General features: G+C 38.2%; 1 protein-coding gene across 7 annotated transcripts in view; it reads left to right on the top strand.

The window, feature by feature from the left end:
* Nucleotides 1-23,054, top strand: part of Klf12 (Kruppel like factor 12) — a 384,722-nt gene that overhangs the window by 221,182 nt on the left and 140,486 nt on the right. For 6 of the 7 annotated variants that reach the window (XM_028756552.1, XM_028756557.1, XM_028756554.1 and 3 more), the window contains one exon: nt 17,260-17,806. In XM_028756552.1, the coding sequence (XP_028612385.1) occupies nt 17,260-17,806 (547 nt within the window). Of the gene's footprint in view, nt 1-15,995; nt 16,115-17,259; nt 17,807-23,054 lie in introns of all 7 variants that reach the window. The other variant, XM_028756559.1, reaches the window with a different exon arrangement.

Raw genomic sequence — 23,054 nt, forward strand, 5'->3', positions numbered from 1 at the left:
GTTGCTATTGAGCTTTTTGAATCCAGACAGTGAGCTACAGGTGCAGTAGCAGACCCCACATAAAAAATTAAGACAGTTGACGTCAGGGGAGGGTACCCAATGTCAACCTTTGGCTAAATGCAGGGGTGTGTTTAATGTTACCCACAAACTCACACACCCTTATAAACAACACACACACACACACACCAAAAAAAACCCACAGTTCTAAAATATTAATGCCTCAAGAAGAAAAATTATCCTCAAAGGGCAAACTGAAAAGTCAAAAGAGTGATGATAAATACTTGGCACATGTTTCATAAAGTCAGACATGTCATTTCTTTCTAAAAATACTACTTGTTTGGCTAACATTTGATTCATTTGTTTGTTTTGATGAATAGCTCTAAAACACTAAACTTTATAGTGGTAGTTATCTACCAGAGGGCACAACAAATAAGTGCCAAACTAGTATAAAGAAAAAACAATAAAATATAAAATCAGTTCTTTTTATTTTTCACTTCTTAATTTGAAAATTAATGAGAATAAATAGAAGCACAAATAGAATGCAAAAAGATAGCAAAAATGAACTCAAATAACATTGATGGTAATAGAGGTAAATGAATGCACTAAGTAGAGTTCTGGTCGACCCCTCAGAGTCTTGTCTGTGTGAGCCCAGGGCACTTGCCATGAATAATCACTTGAACTGTAAATCTGCTGGATGTTATACCTCTGGGTACATTTTGTTCAGAAGCACAGTTGACTTTAAGGAAAGCCTGAGTATGCCTTCTAGAAGACACAAGATTTCCCTTGCTAGTCATAAGGAATGTCTTAGAAGGGAAAAGTTGTAAAAAGTCAAATCTGAGAATGTATAATCCTAGACCATTAAAGTGCAATGAGCCTGGAGCAACCCTAGGAGCAGAGACCCACTACACTGAAATATAGGCCAACATTCCTTTCCTAAGAGATGGATTTTTGCTTATTTGGTTAAGCCAATAGGAGTGCTACAATTTGTCTCTCAGTAATACAAAATTAATCACAAAAGACAAAGGGTAGAGATTTGAATTTTAATTTAAGTTTAATTATATATAGTTTTCAAGGAAAATATCTAAATATAAGAACAAAAGTTGAAAGTAGAGGATCAATGACCATCCTTGACTTGGTCATAACTTTTTGTTTTACAGCATTCATATTTTAGCACAAAAAGCACAATTACAGTGAGAGAAATATTTTACAGTCATGTAATAGGACAACATAATGATTGCAAATTCACAGATAAGGACCATACCAAAACAAACATAAAGCAAGATTGAATGAACTTGAAGTATTGAAATTCCTTCCACAAGAAAGTAGTAGATTTCATTTCATAGTCTCTCTCTTACTGCGTTCAGCATGTAAACCTTGGAAAAATCAGTGGCAATACATAGAGTCAACATGTACAGAACCCTTATTCAAGTGACTTAGAAAAAAATAGCCTTTTAAAGACTTGCAGTTGTAAAACTGGGACAAAATATACGCCAGAAAGTAAATGTCATCTGCCTTCTAAACTTTCCTGTCACACCATATGTTTTTACTACTTCATTTAACAAGAAGATAATACCATTAAAAACCTTACACTGAAATTTAACAACTTTAGAAATTACTTCTAAGACAGATAAAAATTATAATCAAAAATTTGAAGATAAAGAATGAGATAAAATATTATGTATCAAAGTTAGTACGGTACCATAAAAATAGTTTTGACAAAAGGGAAGTGATAGATAACAAAAAACACTAAGTATGGGCATTTGTTATGCTATAAAACATACCAATATTGATCATAATATTTTGTACATCTCAAGTACTACAAATTAATATCTATCACGTTCTCGGTGGTCAGGGATCTTTCTAGTTTTGGCAATGATCTTGTTCATTTAAGTATTCTTTTGATGAACAAGATTGAAACTGAGAAGTAAATAATATTCAAATTATTGTTAGCTTTTATTATTGATCTAATCACTCAAGTATTTAGTTAATATATGATATATATAGCACTATATATATATTATATATATAATATATAAAATAAACTTTATAAAAACCAAGAACTAAATTAAAATTTCATTTGTTCTCTGAGTTTCACTCTATTTTCCAAATTTAGTTTTGACTCAGGCTCAAATGATGACTCAGCCTCCCAGGTTGCAGGACCCAGGTTAATGAGTTTTATTCTTCAATATCTTAATTTAACTGATAGAAACATTTTACTGAAGTTTTGAACCAATCACTGAAAAGTTTAGAACCATCACTTTATTAATAAAAGATAAAATTATGAAGGCAATGTTCATTCTCTCTTATAGCTTAGTTTTGGTGACAGGAACTAGTAGTGCTTAGAGCTATCAGTCAGGTAGGCCATATGTCCTGACCGTGAGTGGTGCATTATAACAGGGCATGCTTGACTGATCTTCACGTTAAGAGTCCTCTTTGTTTTTTCTTTTTCCTTTTTCTTTTCTTCTTAACAAACACAGTGCTATGTGTTGAAGATAATAAAATTCATGTTTTAGACCCATTTTAATTCAAAATAGGCTGACATCAATCCAGAGAGTTTTCTAAATGCCTGGGTTTACCAAGGGTGAACTATATTGTGAAAAGAACATCATGTGATTTCTTTTATAGGAGTACATGGCTTTCTAGAAAGATTCACTAACTGATTTACAATCTGTTCTAGTTTTTTCAATGCATAATTGCTGAAACTTATTGAGTATCCACAAGATGTTTCACAGGAAAGGCATCCCTTTTCCCTTCCCCCAGTCTCATCCAAGCTTTCTTTCTTTGCTGAAAATATGAATATTATACCCATATAGAATCGCCTACTGTCTCCATAAAAAAGTAATACATCTTGTGTCCATAAAGTACCAAGGTCAAATATTCAGGCATTTCATAAATACCTTATCTGAAATCATCATAGCGTGAGCAAAAACTCAGCAATAAAAATTCAGAACCGCCACTTCAATAATAAGGAACCCACAGTTCTGCGGGCTGCTCTTGACCTCATCGCCGTCTTCCCCTGTGAACAGCCCTCAGCCTTACCCCTTCACTGCCAGGCTACCCTTTGGTTCCCTGACTTGCTTTTTCCAAGCAAGTTCACTTGTATTCATTTGCATATTTAGTGAATTATTTGCTTCAGTGCTTTTTTTTTTTTTTTGAGTGGCACCATATGTCTACTGTTCAAATGAGGAATGCCCTGGGCCTTCTTAAACACCAGAGTTGGGCTTTTCAATCCATCACAAATGCCAATTAATTTTAGATATTTTAAAACAGTGTAATTAACTGATAGTTCAAACTCGACATTTTCTCTCCTCTGAGAACAGTGTATTGAAAATTTTCATACTGCATTTACTTGTCTTAAAACATAAATGGAACCCCAGTTCACTTAGTTGTTAGACTAAATAATTGATAACAATTTCAACTAAGCAAAGTTTGATGGAGATTTCAGAAAAAAAACACAAAAATAACCATGAGCACGTATAACAAAATGAAACGATAATGTGAGGCTTTGAAAATTCATTCCTAGGACCTTTGTGACATGACGTAACTATGGACAGTTAGGATCTGCTACCCAGATTGATTCTAGGTGTTTATTTGGGAAGCAGATAAGTTCTTACTATTAGAAACAAAAGAGCTGTGCTATACCTACAGGTCTGCATTAGAAATCAGAATTTTGAGAATGACAAACTATTTAAATCTGACTGATGGTGAAGTAATAAAAATCTTATTCACATGTAATAAAGCTTTGGGAAGAAATTCTCGCTCGGTGACCAGGCAAGCAATTCTCAAGGATTATTCCTGTGTCTGCTTTTCTCTCTCCTGCTTATTTTTAGAAGTTGCATCTGCTAAAGTGATTTCTTCACTACTTACTGAATTCTCATTTAGAAGAGGGGCAGAGGTGAGGACGAAATTGGTAAATTGATCATTGATTAGCTTGTTTTAACAGGCCATTAACAAATGGCCAAGGTAATAAAAACAGTCATTGTTATCCGTTGCTGAATCCATTAGAACATTCTAGGATAAAATGATGTAATTAGTTCTCACTCTAAAGTTTTTAATGTGATTCTTCTTACCATTCATTGTTACACACACTTACTTGACATAATAAAGATTCTTCCTCCAGGCTTAAACCTGTAGCAGTATATACAGCAGACAAAACGGAGAGGCAAGTGATCAAAGAATGCTTAAGAGAGGAATAGGCAGGCTGAGAAAAAGCATCAAGGGCTAAGAAAATTGTTCAGTGGGTAAAGTGCTTGCCAAATAAGCAAAAAGCCTCAGATTCTGACTCCCAGCACCCAACTGAAAAGTAGAGGGCAGGGCATACCTTTAATGCCAGTGCTAGGGATGAAGAAATGGGGGGGGGGTACCCTGAGCTGGCTGGCTAGCCTCTACCTCAAATTAAACCTGTGACATTAATTTCAATCAATGAATCTGCAAAATCCAGGGTCACTGATTGTAAAAACCAGGAGAAGCCATCAATAAGGAAAGATACCGTCTTAACTTTGGAGAGCCTCTGCATGTATCTTCGTCTCTTTATATATGTGGGGAAACAGACATGTATGCTTGCACACATGCACAAAGAGAATTGTTAGGTATTTGGAATGTAGCAAGAGATAAAATAAAATTTCTGTTCACATGAAGATCCATTAGGTTCTCTTGTCTCTGACAGCTCACTTCCTCTAGCTGAGCAAGGGGCCTTGGCTTTTACGGTGGTAACTCCTGTTTTTCAGAAGTGTTTTGTCTCTTTACTTGTCATGACTATACTTCACAGCAATACTCCATGGTTTGCACAACTTGGCATCTCCATACCTAGTCAGGAAGACGTGTTAGTAAAGTAGATTATGAAAGTATGCAAATGCAGGTAGAGTTAACCAGCCAGCTACAGTGGATTACTATAAAAAACTGGATTCTATACTACTCAATAGTGTATGATTCATTATAACTAGTGGTGGCTTCTACCTCTGAGCTTCTATACTTCTATTAATATGGATGCACCATCTGACCAGTGTGAACAATGTTTTCTATTCTATCCTGGGCAAGGACTGAACTCTCCTGCCATCTCTGTCATCGCTAGTCCTGGTTCATACACACAGGATTTTGACAGTCTACAAACTTTATACCCATATCCCAAATCCCTAGTGTTCAAAATACCACATGAAACTGTATGTTTTATTTCTATGTTTCTTTACCTAGGTGTTCTCATTTCCTTTCTGTTGCTTTGATGAGTATCCTGACCCAGAACAACCTAGGAGAAGAAAGAGTCTATTTGGCTTCCATTAGTCTATCACAGTTCATCACTGAGAGAAGCCAGGGCAGGGACTTGAAGCAGAAAGCAAAGCATGCTACTTGCTATCCTCCATAGGCTCAGGTCCTGGAAACAGTGCTGCCCACAGTGGGATGAGCATCCTGTATCAATTAAGAACCAAGACAATATACAGATATCTCCATCGTCCAGTCTGATTTAGACAATCCCTCAATTGAGACATATAGGCATACCGATTAAATTTATTTACATTGGAATAGCCAGACATATAAGAAAATTTAGACTAACTGTCCCGTGACTCATAGTGAGTAAGACATTTCTATTCCTATTATAAAGGCCATAGAACTATGCAAGTAGACTTTTTCAGTACTAAAAAATGTGGCTTACATTAAGACTAAGAAAATCTTTTATTCAAGGCTTAATGTGATTTTAAATTTCTAAAATATTAAGGACAGGCATACTTTTAGATGTATGTAATTAGTCACTTTAGGCAGGTTGATGGTGGGAAAAATATAGAATTCTTCTCTTTTTATTCCTTGGATTAATGTTTATTGCATATCTTCTGAAGCTGTGTTGCGCTAAGTATACTTACAATGTTCTAAGAGATATATATGTATATACATAGGTAGATAACTTTAATATATCATGTCAAGTGAAAGAGAGTTGGGTTAGATACATAGTATATTATGGGATTCCAGAGGAAAATTCCTAATTGGGCTAAAGTGAGTTTCTGAATACTTCATGTCAGAGAGTGTCTGAGCCACAACTCAAAGACACGTTAGGGAAATTTTTGAGTGTGGGGGGGACACAGTCGAAAGAACATTATTTGTAGAGTTAACAAGGTGTGAAAAACTCTGAAGTGTCAGGAAAGTAAGGAGAAAACCTGTATGTCATTAGAATCAGTGTGGGTTACTGAGAGGGGTCAGTACTGGACCAGGAAACAACATCTGCATTCTGCTTAGCAGCCTGCAGTCAGTGCTGGGTGATCTCTCAACTGTCACTTTCCTTAGTTCCATTTCTTTTCAGAATGTCTATCCACTGTTTCTTCTTACAATTATGTAAATCAGCAAGCAATTCTGAAACACCGACCCCTCCAGGGATACCAAGCAGTCAGAAATTTAATGTTGAATTAAATTTTTATTTAAATCTATTGAGGGGTAGGAATGGGAATTGGGTTTGCCCTTCCATTGATGTGAGCACCACTGTGAGGAAGCCCTGATAGCATCCACACATCTCACCTCATCACTCAGGATGCATCCACCCTCAGGGCTTGTTACCTCAGCCTTGTGATGCTGTAGCAGCTACCCTACTAATGAAATGGCCTCCATCTGTCTTCTGCTTCCCAACCCTTATGTTGGGATCAAGTAGAACAAGCAGGCCTCAAATAGCTAAGATTAAATAACACAAGTAGCACAGACAGATCAGTGTCACCTTGCTCTGTGATCTTTGTTTTCATGATGTATCAGTAATTCTCAAATGCTTATAGTTCTAGAGACTCAGTTTGACCCAAGCTCATTTAAAGTGAATGAACTGATAGGCAGATGGTTGACCTTGACTCTGGCTACTGGTTATCAATCTTTCTTGTCTTTGTGTAGCAATCTTTCCGTGTTTGTTTTCTTCCATCCTAGCCCCCTGCCACTCCCACCCTGCCAATGACTCCTTAAAACTGTGAATTCTGAGACAAAGGGTGTCGCCAGTTTAAATCAGGCAGCCATGTCTTCCAGAATTTAGTTTTGATAGTTCCTAATTGCTAGACAGGACCTTGAGTGTAATCTAACATTTGACCTTTCAGTGAACATGGCAGTTTATCCAGTAGTGAGAGACCATCCCACTTTTTGGAAATCAAACTGATACAAATTATCAGACTTAATAGTCTTTCTAGTATTAGTTCAAGAATGAAACAGGCAATAGCTATAGTAATAAAAATAGCCACAACCAACCTCTAACACTGACTTAGGCACCGTTCATGTAGTAGTTTCATTCAGAAAGTTTTCAACACAACTGCTAGCATAGCACCATTTTCCTAAGTATGGGGATTTGTAATTTAGAAAGTTAAGAAATTTTCTTGTGTCACAGAATGACCGTCACACAAAACTATGTCTTATAGAGCTTGTGTCCTTAACTCTTCCTCTGTGTGACTATCGACTCTCATTATAGTAAGATCTTTTGTGTGCTTAATAAATATGAACCACATTTTTACTATCAACTCCTGCTTATCTTCATGTTGATTTTTCCACAAGAAAAGCAATGCCACTAACAAATCAGCCTTCCTTTGTCATCCAGCACGGGTCTCGGGTGCTCCTTCCCACTGTCAATTGGCCTGTGTTCAAGAACTACAAATGGATTTTAATATGAGCCTGCGGGAACAAAAATACAATTATGGTGATAAATCTGCAGGAATCATATAATGAATTGGAAACCCTACGTAAATGCTTTTTGGATTATCTGTCACTTGGGATTACTTATGCCGTGATCTCCTCTATGACTGTAGATAATTGAATGTTGGCTATTTTACTGTAACCAGAAGTTCTGATGGTAAGGAGAAAAGGAAGCATGTAAACAGGAGTTTGCTTATTTACTCAGTAATTAATTTGAGATTTTATCACAGGAATCATTTAAAACGATAACACAGAGTCACTCCTTCTCATGGGAGCTGTGCTCTTTCTGATTGGATGAGAGGAATGACTAATGTGTCTGCCTCTTCTTCTGTTTATTCACTAATAAACAATCAAATAACATGCACATGTTGTGTGAGAGATATAAGGAACCTATTTAAGGGAAAAAGAATCACTCTAAGATATGTTTGAAGTCTCTGAGAGCTTTTACATAACCCACGGCCCCTTCTTCTCTATTAAGTGACACCATGGTCAATGGAGTCACATGAAGCAACTGAAAAATGTCTTGCAAAAGTGATGACAGAAGCATCTTGATATGAAGTCACAAGTTATAAATCAGACATGGGGGTTGTCATTGCATTCACATTAAAGTCATAGCATTCATGGTCAGAGGTCATTGAAGGTTGTTTGAGTAGTATCCACATATAGGACCACTGACATGTTGATTTGACCTTCTCATGTGCGTTTCTATTCATAAAATATGTTTATTCCATTTTCTGCACTGAGGTACTATAAGGAGTAAGCGATACAGAGCTGTGCATGGTATGTCGGCATGGTGTTGTCCCTGTGAAATCAGTCCATGGATCTGGCTTAAAATTAAGTAAGACTAGACATTTTCATGGGCTTATGTTACTGCACAGGTAGATTCAATGTGGCATTGAATAGATGCCAGAGAACATATGACTTAGGTCTTTCTCAGTCCCAAACACACTTGATTAACACATACATACACACACACACACACACACCTGCTCTTGAAGCACAAAGCTTGAAAATGAAACAAGAAATGAAGGCATATAACACAGAGATATTTGTGTACCCTGGCAGGTCATAATCCCAAGGCATTTTGGTTCCTGTTCCTACAGCACGCACACACTGCCACTCTTTTGTTCAGTGTATGGTTCCAAGAGTGAAGTCCCATCTTCAGGCTTGACAATGGATGGCTTCTCATTGAGCCATCTCAACACACCTGCCTCCTTTTGTCTTTTGTTTTGTTTCCTTTTAGACAAGTTCACATCATGTAGCCTTGGCTGGCCTAGAGCTCACCATGCAAACCAAGCTGCCCCTGAACCTTGAACGTGAAACAATTTCCCTGCTGCTGCTTTCTGAGTGCTGGGATAGCAAGCCTGAGCCAACACGCCAGGAAAGACCACCTTCATCTGTTTTAATATACAACCTCAATATAAGTATCTGGCTCTTCATGGGTTGCTTTGTAAACCATCCAGCCAACTTTGCAAGATAGAACCATCTAGATTCTTGTCTATATTGCTTGAGATACAGGTTCTGTTGAGGTCACTGAGCATGGTAGCATTGAGATTTTTTTTTCTCATAGCAATCTAAAAAACTTATTTGTATGAAATTGAAAAGACCGTTGTGTGTGTTTTCTTCCAAACGCATTGACTATCTTTAAAAAGCTTCTTTCCTGTGGTGGCACCTGACACCTTGTACTTATTCCAGAAGCTTCCTAGCTAGACCTGCTCACTTCCCTTGACCTTAACTTTTTCTTTGTCTCTTTTGATTTGTATCTTCATACTTAGTTTTTAAAAACCATATGCGCATTGGCGAGCCGTCGAAGTCCACCATGGCACTGGTTGAAGGGTGTCAATTCCAAACGTTACTGAATTTTCCAAAGTGTAGTCTTCAGGGGCATGTTTGGAATGGCCTCTGAATGTAAGACTAGTACTTCTTTGCTTAAGAAGGCAGGAGATGAATAGAGAGGAGAATGATACAGGCCTGATGCTTCAGAAGATTCACAGGTGTTGTAAGACATTTGCAAGCTAATTTTATAGCATGCCTGTCTCCATCCATCCTGCAACACCAGTGCTTCAGCCTTACTACATCCTTGTCACCATTAATGTTACAGTGTGTTTGTTTGTGTGTGTGCGTGTGTGTGTGTGCTGGTACATGTATGCTCACACACATATATGGTAGTGTGTGATGAAGCCAAAGGCAGCCTCAGTTCCTAAAGCACTGTCCAACCCATTCCCTTTTTTGTGATTGATTTTCTCATTGGTCTGGGACTCACTGAGTAGTTGGGTTAGTTGCCCAGCAAGCCCCAGGGATCCACCTGTCTCTGCTTCCCCACAGTGAGCACCATCACTCCCTGCCTCTTCATCAGGTACTTTCCTGACAGATAGACACCTAGAAGATGTAGTTACCATTTTTATAGTCCTTATTTTATTAAGTGTTCAGCTACAAGCAGCACATGGCTGAGATTGCCTCCATCATTTTAAGTTACACCTGATTAGCCAAACTTTTCCCTCTGGGGAACAGCTGTACTTTCTTACTGCATTTCCGTTGCTTCTTTCTTTCCTGGGCTGCAGCCTCATCTACCCTGTGCCCATATGGATGTCTTGGTGGACACAGTGAGCAGAATATTCATTTATAGAGAGAATTTCTATCAAGGAAACTGTTCTATGTGAGTGGTGATCATGTGCACTTGTACGGGCCTAGTGGCAGCAGAAGGCAAAGGGTTGGTGAGGTGGCTCAGCAAGTGAATGTGACCATACTTGCCACCAAGCTTGACAACCAGAGTTTGAACAGTGGAAACAGAAAAGTAGAAGGAGAGTCCTCACTTTCTCAAGTTGTCATCTGATGATATCCTACACAATTGCAAACATACACAAACACACACACACACATACACACACACACACACACAGGCACATATTTTTTGTGCACACACAAGCATGCAAATACTCAAATGCTTACGATAAAAGAAAGGAAGGAAGGAAGAACAATTTTTACAATGTAAGCACCATCACATCAGTTAGCGATTTAAAAGATACTGCATAGCCATGCTCACAGGCCAGTTGAAGCAGATAGATCCTCCTTCCCAGGTGTGTCATGTTGACCACTGGCTAACTGTAAATAATTCTTCTAATGTGACTAGATGAAAAGAAGTTGCATGGTCTAAGATACAGAATAACTTGCTCTTGTAACAAATGTAATGCGCAGAAATCTATTACATTACGCTATTTTCTCTGGTATTCGTATTTACATATAACATTGACATTCATGGCTGGACGTAGTTGTACATCCTTTTGGTACTTGTGGATGTTGTCTGCTGTTAATTTGAAAATATGACACACAACATCCCCTCTCTTTCCCTTCGTTCAACCAGCACGCATGGCCACTCGGAGTTTGAGGGTGCAGTCAACTATAAAGGTTGATTCTGATTGATTTGGATAAACAGTGTGACTTAGGGAAGCCCTGTGATGAAAAGTCATAGGAAATGTAACAACCGTGAAATAAGGAAGCAGTTGGGCTAAGTTGGAGTATTTGTATGAAAAGCTTTGTGAGTGCTCACATTCTCAGTTCAGGAGGTGAGCTGATAAACGTAAACAAAAGCACGGCATCATTGCTTTACTTACGTTATGGCTTTTCATTTGCATCATCAATAACGTGTGTGTGTGTGTGTGTGTGTGTATGTGTGTGTGTGTGTGTGTGTGTGTATGTGTGTCTGTGTCTGTGTCTGTGTGTCTGTGTCTGTGTGTGTGAGAGAGAAAGGGGGCAGGGAAGAGCGAAGAGCACATGCATATACCACTCAGAGTACAGGTTGAGGAAGTGGACTCTCCTTTTTCCACCATGTGCTTTCCTGAGGTTAAAAGCACTATGCCTTTACCAGCTAAGCCATCTTGCCAAGCAGGTCCTGTATTTTCTTCCATTTTCAACTGAGATGTTGGTCTGAAGCAGTACTTAAATATTCATTCAAACGTGTCATCCTTTTGCACTGTAGATAACTTTCTCAAGAATTTTAATATCAGTTATCAGGGTAGGAAAGTGTGAGTCACTTCCTCCTCCTCAGGAATGATATATGCGAAGTGACAGCTTATCTTTCTTTAGTATAGCTTTATGTCTTCCTACTTTTACAAGCTTTTGTTTTTATGGCATTTTTGCTTACCATCCTTCCCTTGAACATGTGGATAAGAAGAATCTCTGGAAACAAGACAAATTAGTGAGTATCAAGACATATAAAATAGAAAGGTCAACAAGTAGGTACCATTTTCAGTAAAGTACAGAGAGAAAATGGAAGCCTGTGCTCTAGCAACAGATGGGGAAGACTGGCCTTTATACTGAGACCAGAGTACCCGACCAGAGTCGCAGGATGCTCTCTTCAGGTGGCTCAGAGGAAGATCCCGAGGGATGGAGCTGTTATGAATGTCGTATTTTAATAATGCCCCTTTAATTAAAATATAGTATTATTTAAAATGATGCTGTATAAAACATCAAATAACCATAGGTATGGGTTCAGTTTAGTTAGTTTTTGCAGGAAGTACGGAATATATTTTAAAGATTTAAGACAAAAGACTTTAAAATTTTTAAACATGCACATGAGTAAAGGTGTCCATGGAGACCACAGAAGGGCTTTGGAATCTCTGGCTCTGAAGTTACAGGGACCTGTGAGCCCCCTAACATGAGAGTCGAGAGCTGAAGTTCAGAGCAGCACATGGCCTTCAATGCTTGAGACTACCCTCTCACCCAAGAACGTACATTTTCAATCACACGTCTGAACAGTAACCCAGACTCTGAACTTCATGAAACTGAAATACTGTTGTTAGAGAAGAGCTATGCTCTTTGGGGCTTGTTTACATTGTAGCATTAATAAATCAAATCAGTCACATCATATGTGATCCCACAGCTATGATATGGATTCCTTGTGGATCAAATCTGAGTAATATTTAAAAAAAGTCAAATATTCAGGATACGGTTTAACTATGTGATGTCTGTAAGAACCCGTGTGTTCTATTTTGTAATGTTAATCTGCTTCTTTTGCAAGGCATGTACCTCAGCAGTGACTCTTTGCAAGCTTTTACCAGAATGCGTTGCGTAACTAAGCTCTTGGACACTTTTGGCAGTAGGTTGCCTTTCTTGGCAGATTTTACTTCCAAGAACAAAGAATTCTGCTCATTTTCTTATCTTTTTTTACTGTTTCAAGAACGTGGTGACATCAGTTCAGTCTTCATAGCAATTTTACAAGTCTGGAACTAATGGTACACTTTTCTATTCTGAAAGTTCTGAAAATGGCGAATTTAAGATGTCATTGCTAATAAAAAGTAAACTGGGTTAAGTCATGACTTCAAATCTTTGGAATTTTTTTCCAAGTCTCCTTTCCTTTTTCATAATAACAATCCTAGGAAACAGCCTAGGAAAGAGACATGATATTAGGAAAATCATTTTAGAATATTTCTTAAAACATTAGCTTGAAATTATTGCTCAATTTTTTAAAAAAAAGTGAAATAAAACATAATTTATGTAAATGACCGATTGATAGTTGTCACCATACTACTTGTGTGTAAAACATCCCCAAAACTCTCTGGTCCCATCAAAGGTGTAACAGGCACCATATACATCTTGGATAATATTTAATAACCTATTCTTCAAATACTTCTCAACTAGAAGATTCCTAAGTACTGCTAGAGAGATTTCCAGGGTGTTCATCCATAGTTGTTGCTTTTTTAATGTTTACAAACGATTAAAATACATGATCTCAATAAAAGATGTCTTATGCTCCTTGGCAGACCATAATAAGTTTCAGTGGTTGGTAATTGTTGGCTAGGGAAACCTCTCTAGGACTTTCCAGCAAATGACACACGGAAGGCTTGGGGTTCCTTTGCACATTCCTTCAACAAAATGCTTAGTTTCATTTTAAACTGTTTATTCAAGAAGAAGGTTCTGGCTTAGGAAGACTCAGCTGTGTTTGTGAAATTGCTTAAGTGAACAAGTCACTATGATGTTATGTGTAACATTTTACCATATGGATTACTGTATGTAAAGCCAACTTTCTGACATGAGAGGAAAGTCATAGTGTGGTAGATAACCCTGTGTTTTTAGACTTGTACACATATTTTCTGGGGTATGTGAAGTATATTGTCAGACATAGTGTGCTGGACTTTTGCATGTTTTTATACTATTCATAAAATTCATAAAATAATATACTACTCTTTCATTTAGTAGTTGAAATTTTATGGTGGACCCTTCCAAATGGCATGATATAACCTTTTGGAAAATGAAATATCATTCCTCTTTGACAACAATCTGGTATCCTTGTGTATTCCCTGTAGCATTAGAAAGTGGGTTGGTTTTGCTTGACAGTGCGAATGTAGTGAGAGTTCCATCTTCCACACCAGGAGACTCAACAGTGAAATTCAGTTTCTGTGACAGCTTCCCAAGCGAAAATCAGTGTGTATTAGAAAACCACAAAAATCACTTAGTCCATACTGTTGTAAGATGTCCACGGATGTGTCCAGAATTTAGAAGTTGCTGATGAAAGGTGAAACTTCGCTATACAATCCTTCCTTTTTCTTAATGGAAGTGTCGTCTGTAAAAACAATCTTCTTTCATTTTTGTTGGCTCTTTGGTTTCCCTTCCCCCTTGAGGCCAGCCCCTCCTCTGCTTGCCACGTGCTTCCATTTTTCCCTTTGCTTTCCAGCTTTATCAGCACTCTCTCTGTCTTCCCTGTTTGCCTTGAGCTTCTTCTCCCTCTTGGTGGTCAGCTGTGTTCCCAGCACCTCACTCTGGCTTCCCACGTAGGGGACCAAGCCTCAGAATGAATGCATTTCAATTTTCCACTTTTGGAAAGCAAAGGGATAAATGCCTAATGATGATTCCAGGGTTGAGCCTTGTAGGTGTCTTCCATGTTTTGAAGGGGGAAGGAGGTTCTGTCATAGCTGTTTAAAGGCTTTATCCTATAACACCACTCATTTTGCAGATAGGTCTGTGCAGCCCAAAGCTGAAGTACAGACAGTTTTACCTGCAATATTATTATGTGTCCCAGGAGATTAGCAATGGCTTTTGGGATATGATGCCCTGTCAACATTGAAAACAGATGAAAGGTGCAATAAAGATTTTATTGTCTTGATATTGATAGAGCATAATTTTTTAATATATGGCTTCATTTCAACCGCTGTATATTAGAGAGGAGCTGCCATGTGTCTCTGTAATGTTTATGTTTATAAATTTATAAATAATTTTCCAAGGCCCCTAATGTGTAATCTAAAGGTTTGGTTTATGCTTCCTAGTTATTTTAGATCACAGGAGAAAGTAGTGTGGTTCTCAGGCCTCTGGGAAAAGCTAAGTGTACTCTGAGACTTGTCTTTGTAGAATTGTAGTCTAACCAGTGAAGGTGAGAGCCGACGTTGCCTGATGCTGTACCATAGCTTTTGCAGGAAGTAATTTCCTCAGTTGAACATTTGATAGTGCCATGCAAATGATAGGCTCTCAGTCACAACACAGAGAAGCTGGGACACCTTAATGATGCCTGATGCCCTGGAAGCCACCTCTTTAAAAGCTCCATGTGCCCCCATCTCCTGACATCTTCTACCAATGCATGTCTCCCTTCCTGTTAGGAACTGTTCCTACAGGGATGCAATGCTCCTCACCGCTTTATCTGTAAAGGTCTGTTTCTACATAAGGTAGAAATAGCCACTCTTTCTAAGTTCGGAGTCTCAAACATGTCTAACACGTAATGAATCCAGGGTATGTGTAGTCAAAGAGATTGGTACTGTTTAATAATATGTTTAATGATTTAAATTTTGTATTTTGAACCAGTTTCTATTAGGAAAGCAATATCAACCAGGGCTTTCTATGCATGTGTAATATACTGTTACATAAAACCTCACATTATTCTATAAAAACAAAACCCTAATGATGATGTTGAGAATAAACATCCTGTCCTAAAAAGAGGAGTGATAATGTCTACAGATTTGCACCAAAGTAGTGAAATTTACGGTGTTTGCCTGTTTGTTTCTTAATATGTTTGGGATGGTTTATAAAATTGTTTCTCAGCTTTAATGCCTAAAGTGCAAATCCTCGTTAGAATTCCATACAGGAGGCAATGCAGATCACCGAGCTTTTATAGCACTAATTCATGTGCTTTTGCAGGCGGCCGTTTTGGGAAGAAGAGGGAAAAGGCATTAAAACATCAACATTTCCCTTTCATTTGATCTCGTGCCACAGCTGATTTGTTTTCTTTCTCTTTTCATTGTGGCTGACTAAAACACCCTGGTGCTGCTGCCTATTGTATGCTTTTGAATAGAACTATAATTTATATTCAGTAATGAAAGTTTTTAAGAACAATGTTTCTTTTAAAACCTTTAAATGCATTTTCATGTTTTCAGGAAGAATAACAAACGGAAATTTTTCATGAAATTACCAACTTCACATACTTGTTGTTCTGATGCCGTAAGAAAGCAGAAAATAATGATTTGGGGTTTTCATCTAAGAGAATAATACTAATGTGAGTGTTGACCTGGTTAAATGAGGTGTAACAAAATAGTCTGCTGTGGTCTGCTTCTCTGTCAAGGCTCTCCACACACACTGAAATAGAACATGGCCCATGTGGTCCCAGAAGTGTGCATTTCATAGATACTTGTTCAACTTGGGAATTAATAGGTGTGTTCATGCCCATTAATAATATACTGAGAATATTAGTGTAGTAAACTGTAGACTGTTTATTACTAAACTTTTTCAATAAAACTTACAAGAAAACAAAGAAACTTAAACAAAATTATCATTTTAAGTTACACAAAAATGTTCATAGACAATTGAAACTTTCTCATAAAGGATTTTTTTAAAAACCTGTTTCCGCTAGTTTAGGTAACATAACTGTGTGCAATATCTTAAGAAATGAAAGAAGTCAGATATTAAGGGCTAAAATCCAACAATTTCAAAGGATTTAACATTGGTAACTTGATAACCAGACCTCGGTGACTGGAGAACGCTGTGTGCCTTCTGACTACTCCGAATGAGCGTGTCCCAGTAGTTCCTGTGCTGAACATGTGAGTGTAGAAAGGTCATAGCGTGTTAACCAAGATTGCTGCTGAACTATATTTTGTTTCTAGATCAGGATCGTGTTGCACACTGGTAAAATCATCCACCACATTGTAGAACTCTAGAGCTGGAGAGAGTATTTTAGTTCATATAAGGGAACTGTCCTTCCTTCATAACAAGACCCTGAAACAGACTGCTAGTGCAAGAACAACTCAGAACAAAAGGGATGCTGTAATTAAATAAGCCCTGTTTGCCCAGTTCTGAGACAGTGTTTTACACCACAAGCTTGTCTTTCGAAAGATTTTACAGGAATTTAGTGGTTATTTTTAAAAACATGTGACCTCTTGTGTGAACCAGTGAATTCACCTTAAGAAGTTGTATATTTGTTCTTCCAACGAAAAAGAAACATACTCATATTAAATGACACCCTTCTTCTGTGATGTATTTTGCACTTTTAGCTGTCATCATTGTGACTGTTAAAACAATTCCTTGAGTGAAAGAGTTAATGTTCCCCTTGCAATAAGAGAAAAATTAACACACCTTCAAATTAGTTATGTATCTATTGAAATATATCATGGATAGTGATAAATCTGTTCCATTTTCTCCTTGCAGTCTCCAAACGTCCACAACTACCCCGATATGGAAGCTGTTCCCCTCTTGCTAAATAATGTGAAAGGGGAGCCCCCAGAGGACTCATTGCCTGTAGATCACTTCCAGACACAAACTGAGCCAGTGGACTTGTCAATCAACAAAGCCAGGACCTCCCCTACCGCAGCTTCATCCTCCCCAGTCTCCATGACAGCGTCTGCCTCCTCACCTTCTTCAACTTCAACCTCTTCATCATCTTCTAGTCGTCCAGCCTCATCCCCCACTGTTATAACATCAGTATCTTCAGCATCGTCTTCGTCAACAGTGTTATCTCCAGGACCCCTTGTTGCCTCTGCGTCTGGCGTGGGCGGCCAGCAGTTTTTGCACATCATCCATCCTGTCCCACCTTCCAGTCCCATGAACTTACAGTCTAACAAACTCAGTCATGTTCATCGAATCCCTGTGGTGGTACAGTCAGTGCCGGTTGTCTACACAGCTGTACGGTCACCTGGAAATGTGAACAACACTATTGTTGTACCGCTCCTGGAGGATGGGAGGAGCCATGGCAAAGGTAAGAGACATGAACTCTTGATGATTTTCAGCACTAGAGAAAACCATGCATTTTTTTTTAATGACTGGGACCTAGATTGTGTGCAGACACTATGTTCAAAGAAGTTCTGTGTAGAACCTTGTAGACCATATGATTGCCCATACTGAATAGAACACTGCCTGGGCAGCCACATTTGTATGGACAGTTGCCTTAGCTAGGCTAAGTCCATATAATTATTTACTCAGTCATTTTGTATCAGAGTTTTTACATCTTAATTTACAGAGTTTTGCTTCCTTTGAATGGTAATGTGGGATAGACAGCCTGTGTACAGCAGAATTATGTGCAAAATGGAAGTATATAAATCTCTTATAGACATCAGTCATTGTGAGTTCTTTCAGGTAAATAAGGATTTTTTTCTTTATAGTTGTTCAAATTTGAACTTTTTAGATGGCAGTAATATAAACTACTATGACAGTGGACAGCCTGGGATTTATACATCTATTTCTGAGTGCATTTTTCAATAATTTGATATTAAAATGATCCAACCATGCATGGTGGGATCTTGCTTTAATCACAGCACTTGAGCGGCAGAGGCTGGTGGACCTCTAAGCGTTTGAGGCCAGCCAGGTCTACATAGAGAGTTCCACGTCCGCCAAGGTATATATAATGACTACTCTATACATGGTGAAGACGCATCATGACTGAGGTAACTTACAAAGAAAGCCATTTGGTTAGGGTTAGGGGCTTGTTCTCAGCTTCAGAGGGTTAGATAATGAACATAATAGCATGAAGCATGCAGAAGTAGCTGAGGACTTTGCATCCTGACTCACAGGCAGCAGAGAGACAGGAGGACTGACATAGATTTTTGAAACCTTAAAGCCCAGCTCAGCAGCACTCCTCCACCAACAAGCCACGCCTACTTCAGCAAGGCCACACCTTCTAATTCTCCTCATTCTGCTCAGAGTTCAGCCCCCTGGTGAATATGCATTCAGATAGAGGAGTCTAAGGGGACCATTCTCTTTCAGACCAGCACAACTTGTCACAATGATAGATATTTATCTTTAAACTTTCATGTAGGCTTGGTTTTTCATCACATTCTAGTTCAGTTACTAGTGTTAAATAGCAAGGTGTTATAAGTAAGTTTTCAGTTATAAGTAAGTTTAGCTATAAGTAAGTTTTAAGAGGTAAGAAGATACTTTGTGAAGTGCTCATGTTACAGTATCAAGTTATTTCATTCAATGTGGTAGCTGTACAGCTGTATATGGAGTTATTCTCTGGATATAAGCAATTGCTTTTTGCTGAATTTTAGTAGAAGAAATTCTAAATCCCATTAGACTGTGCCTTTTTTCTTTCCTACATACAAACCTACACCCCCCTTTTTTTGAAAATATAAAATCCCATATTATTGTCTTATTCCCGTTGAAACTGAGTGCATATTTGTGTATTTTGTCTTCAGAGGCCAAACACAATGCTAAGATCAGATTTGCCCAATATTGCTTTTTGCTTTGACACTGTGTTACTACTGAGGTCCATGATTAAAACATGATCAATGAATGCATAAACCACTGTCTGCTCATAAAATACGAGGAAACATGGTTGTTTTGCTTCTGGTAAAAGGTAGGACTCAATATTGAGAGATGATATATTATTGAAAACTTGGCAGAATGTTTATAAACATCTATACAGAGCTGTGTGTTTACCACTGGAAGTTATTATTTTATCAATATCAAATTTCTTCCTAGCACTCAAATAAGTTTCACCTTCCAGTTTTAACAAAGTTAAAAATCTCCTGATTCAGGAGTTTCAGTTTTCAAGCTTGCCAAGTAGACAGACATTCATTGCTTTATCTAACAATCCCTGTTGCTGTGGCCCACATGACTTAGGGTCTGGCACCCTGCCTAGGGATAGGGAAAGAATGAAGAGAAAGCCAAAGGCATACATATATTAAAACTGAGGTCAGGTTGGGCTTTTCTACTGCTACCAACCTAGACCTCAGCATAGTTATTAGATACAATCCAGAGGCCGGGGTGAGCTAGACTCAGTAGTCTCTGTGAGTGGGCAGGTTGAGGTTATAGTCATCTGGGAGGAGGAAGCCACAGTTGCTGGTCTGTACACACTCATCAATTGTTCATAAACACTCAGACTCAGACTCCCTGAGGAAAGCTTTGTCATTCATCTTGAGTCAAACCCATATGGGTAACAGCTTAGCCAATTTCCCATGAGTCATTTGGCCTTAGTGTCTGTGACGTGGGGATGTCTGTGTCAACAGACACATTCACTAATTCAAGGGGCTTCCTCTGCTCCCTTGACTATGGGTTATCTGGAACATGAAACTGGTCTGAAGAACACTGGATTGAAACTGTTGAGAGAAATGGGATTATGGTGCTTTTTAATGGATGGTTCTCATGGTGCGCCTGTCGAAATTGTACATATCTCTGAATAAAATGAACAAGTAGCTTTAAATAACAATTACGAAACTGGGAGCTAAATTAGACATTTGTTTTACTTATTATCCAGATGTACAATTATAAATTTTTAAGAATTAGCATTTAACCGGTAGTAAAGCACATCACTATATATTGTATATGTGTCTGCATATGTGTCTCTATGTCCACGGTGGACACCAGTGTCTCTGTGGTATCATAATCCTGTGTGTGGGTCCATGTCTGCAGTGTCACCTAAGGGAAACATCACTTTCTTTGTCAAAATCGTCATTCATATATATAGATAGATAGATAGATAGATAGATAGATAGATAGATAGATATAGATATAGATATAGATATAGATATAGATATATAGATATATATGTATGTATGTATATATATATGTATATATGTATAATGTAATTTAATTTTCTCCAAAATATATATTGCAGGATCCCTTTAAGACTCATACTGTCTTTGTTTTCTCTGTGAGTTATTTGTTAGTTTCATGTAGTATGTCTTAATTCATAATTTTTATGTCATGAGTAAAAATCATAAACCTAATAAATTGTCCTGTGGTTTTTAAGATCACAAATATATGAGGTAAAATCCTGCTTCTCTCATTTATGACTTTAGAAAGTCATCCTCTTAGTTCTCATTTTCATCAGTCAAACAAATGGGGCTAGAAACATGATCTATCCTAGGATAAAAGACCGTAGTACAGCTGCCTAGTGTTGACCCAGTGTCAGTAAATGCTATCATTCTTACTTTTCTCCTAAATACTATGAGAAATACTCAACACTTCCCTTTTCTCCGCTTATACAACCAAACTCATGGTGACAGTGGCACAAAGGACAGAAGTTGTTGAATTAAAAGTCAACCCAAGAAGTTGCTATGGCACTTCTCAAAGCTGCTAACACAGCGATGATAAGGGTTGAGAAATTAGTATGAGAAATTGTCTGGAAACATCCCATTTTTAAATTTTTATTACTTCATATTAAGTTTTTATAATCACCGTATTCTACAAATATTGCTATAGCATTTTATAACCTTTTATTGTTTAACTGATTAACTAGAGTACAGTAAAAGTGTCTAGTAGAAAGGTTTGCCTCCCTCAGAATGAGCAAAAGAAAAGGGGAGGCATTTAGTTGATTCTTCAAATCTTTATTTTGCTCATATGTAGTGGGGTACTGCACCAACCCTAAAATGGCTGGAAAACAAAGGGGGTTCCTCTTTACCTTCTCATTCAGGATTTGCATACTTGGTGTTGATGAGAAAGGGAAGAGAATTTGCTTCCCACACTGCTAGAAGGAGCAAGATGTCACTCATTTAAATTAGGTGAATTTGCAAGCTAATTACTTTTGACATTGGTAGAACATATGCAGTCCATGAAAGAGAAACAGGTGACACTACAGATAACATGACACAAAAGTGCTGAGAATGCACATGTCCACATCCAAACTCTCATATCCTGTGGATTGAGTTGTTTCTTCATCCAAGTGTCAGCTAAGCATCTCTCACCAGCAGGCATTAATGCCACTGTGTTAAACAAAGCTGACACTGCTTCTCTTTACCACTGCTTCCTGGTCTATCCATCCTGAAGTCCTTGGACTACATGCAGCTGAAGGCAGTTAGGACTGCAACCCAATACAACATTGGAAACATACGTTTTTTGCAATTTCGTTGTAACTAAATTGCATATTCTTGAGTATGAATTTTATAGCAGACATCAAAAGGCTGGATATGCCTGCAACTCTGATGGAGAACATGAAGTTAAAGAAACAAATGCTTGTTAATTATGGTTAGAGTTGAACTACAATTTATAAAATGTCATTGAGTGACTTGTCTTATAAGAAGAGAATTAGAAGTAATAAAATTGAATTTGACAAAAAGGATTGTCATATAGGATGGCTATATATGGAAAGAAGAAATGTCTGTACTGTAATTCTCCATAAAAAGATGGAGGTCAGAGACTGAGGAAAGGAGGAGATGAGGTTCTCACCAAGAATGTTTCAGTCACAGCAGAAGGACATGGAAATATTTTCAGAGGGAGCTAGAGCTTCAACTCCTTCAAGTGGAAAGGACACTGGCCTCGAGGAGTGAAAGGTGATGCCTATCCCCGAGTACGTGGGGATCACAGTGGGACATGGAATGCATTGTGTAATAGGAAGAAAGCTGGGAAACCTTCTGAGAGCTACAATCAATGAACATGTCTCTCATGGACTTGTCTTGCTTCTAAACAATAACTCTGGAATTTCATTCAAGCCTATGAAAAGATTGGAAGGCTCAGGTGAGAGCCACCTGTGTGGTGAGGAACAGAGAAGACTGTTGCTTGTCGTGGACAACCAGTGGACAGTGGTACTGATGGGCACAGAAGGGTCATCGGGGCCAGTGGGAAGGTAGTTAGGACCTTAAATGTCGGTGTGTCTTTTGTTCTTAATGAGATGAGAAGCCATTAGAAGTAAACATTTGTGCAAAAGTAAGTCATGACGCTCATTGTTATGCAAGAATCATGCAGCCACTGCATACAGTAGAGAATACTGTGTAGGAATGGAAATGGGGGACTAGCTACAGACAAAGGCCATATGGATTGGAACCTGTTCTGAGGAAGGCTGGGAAAGAGGAGCAGCCTCTACTCCTGTGGCTCAGCTACTCAGCAAGTGATGCTATCATTTCTGTGATGGGAAGAGTGTGGTTTTGGAGGGAATTCCGTTAGGGTGTGCTATATTCAGCATTAGATGCCTGCTTTATGTTTAACTAGAGAGTTTAACATGTTACTTGGACAAGTAAGCCTGGGGCCATAAAAGAGGAGACAGTTTGGGAAGATGCATTTAGGATTGATTA

Source organism: Grammomys surdaster, unplaced genomic scaffold (genome assembly GCF_004785775.1).
Source record: "Grammomys surdaster isolate TR1022 unplaced genomic scaffold, NIH_TR_1.0 126124, whole genome shotgun sequence".
Classification (NCBI taxonomy): Eukaryota; Metazoa; Chordata; class Mammalia; order Rodentia; family Muridae; genus Grammomys; species Grammomys surdaster.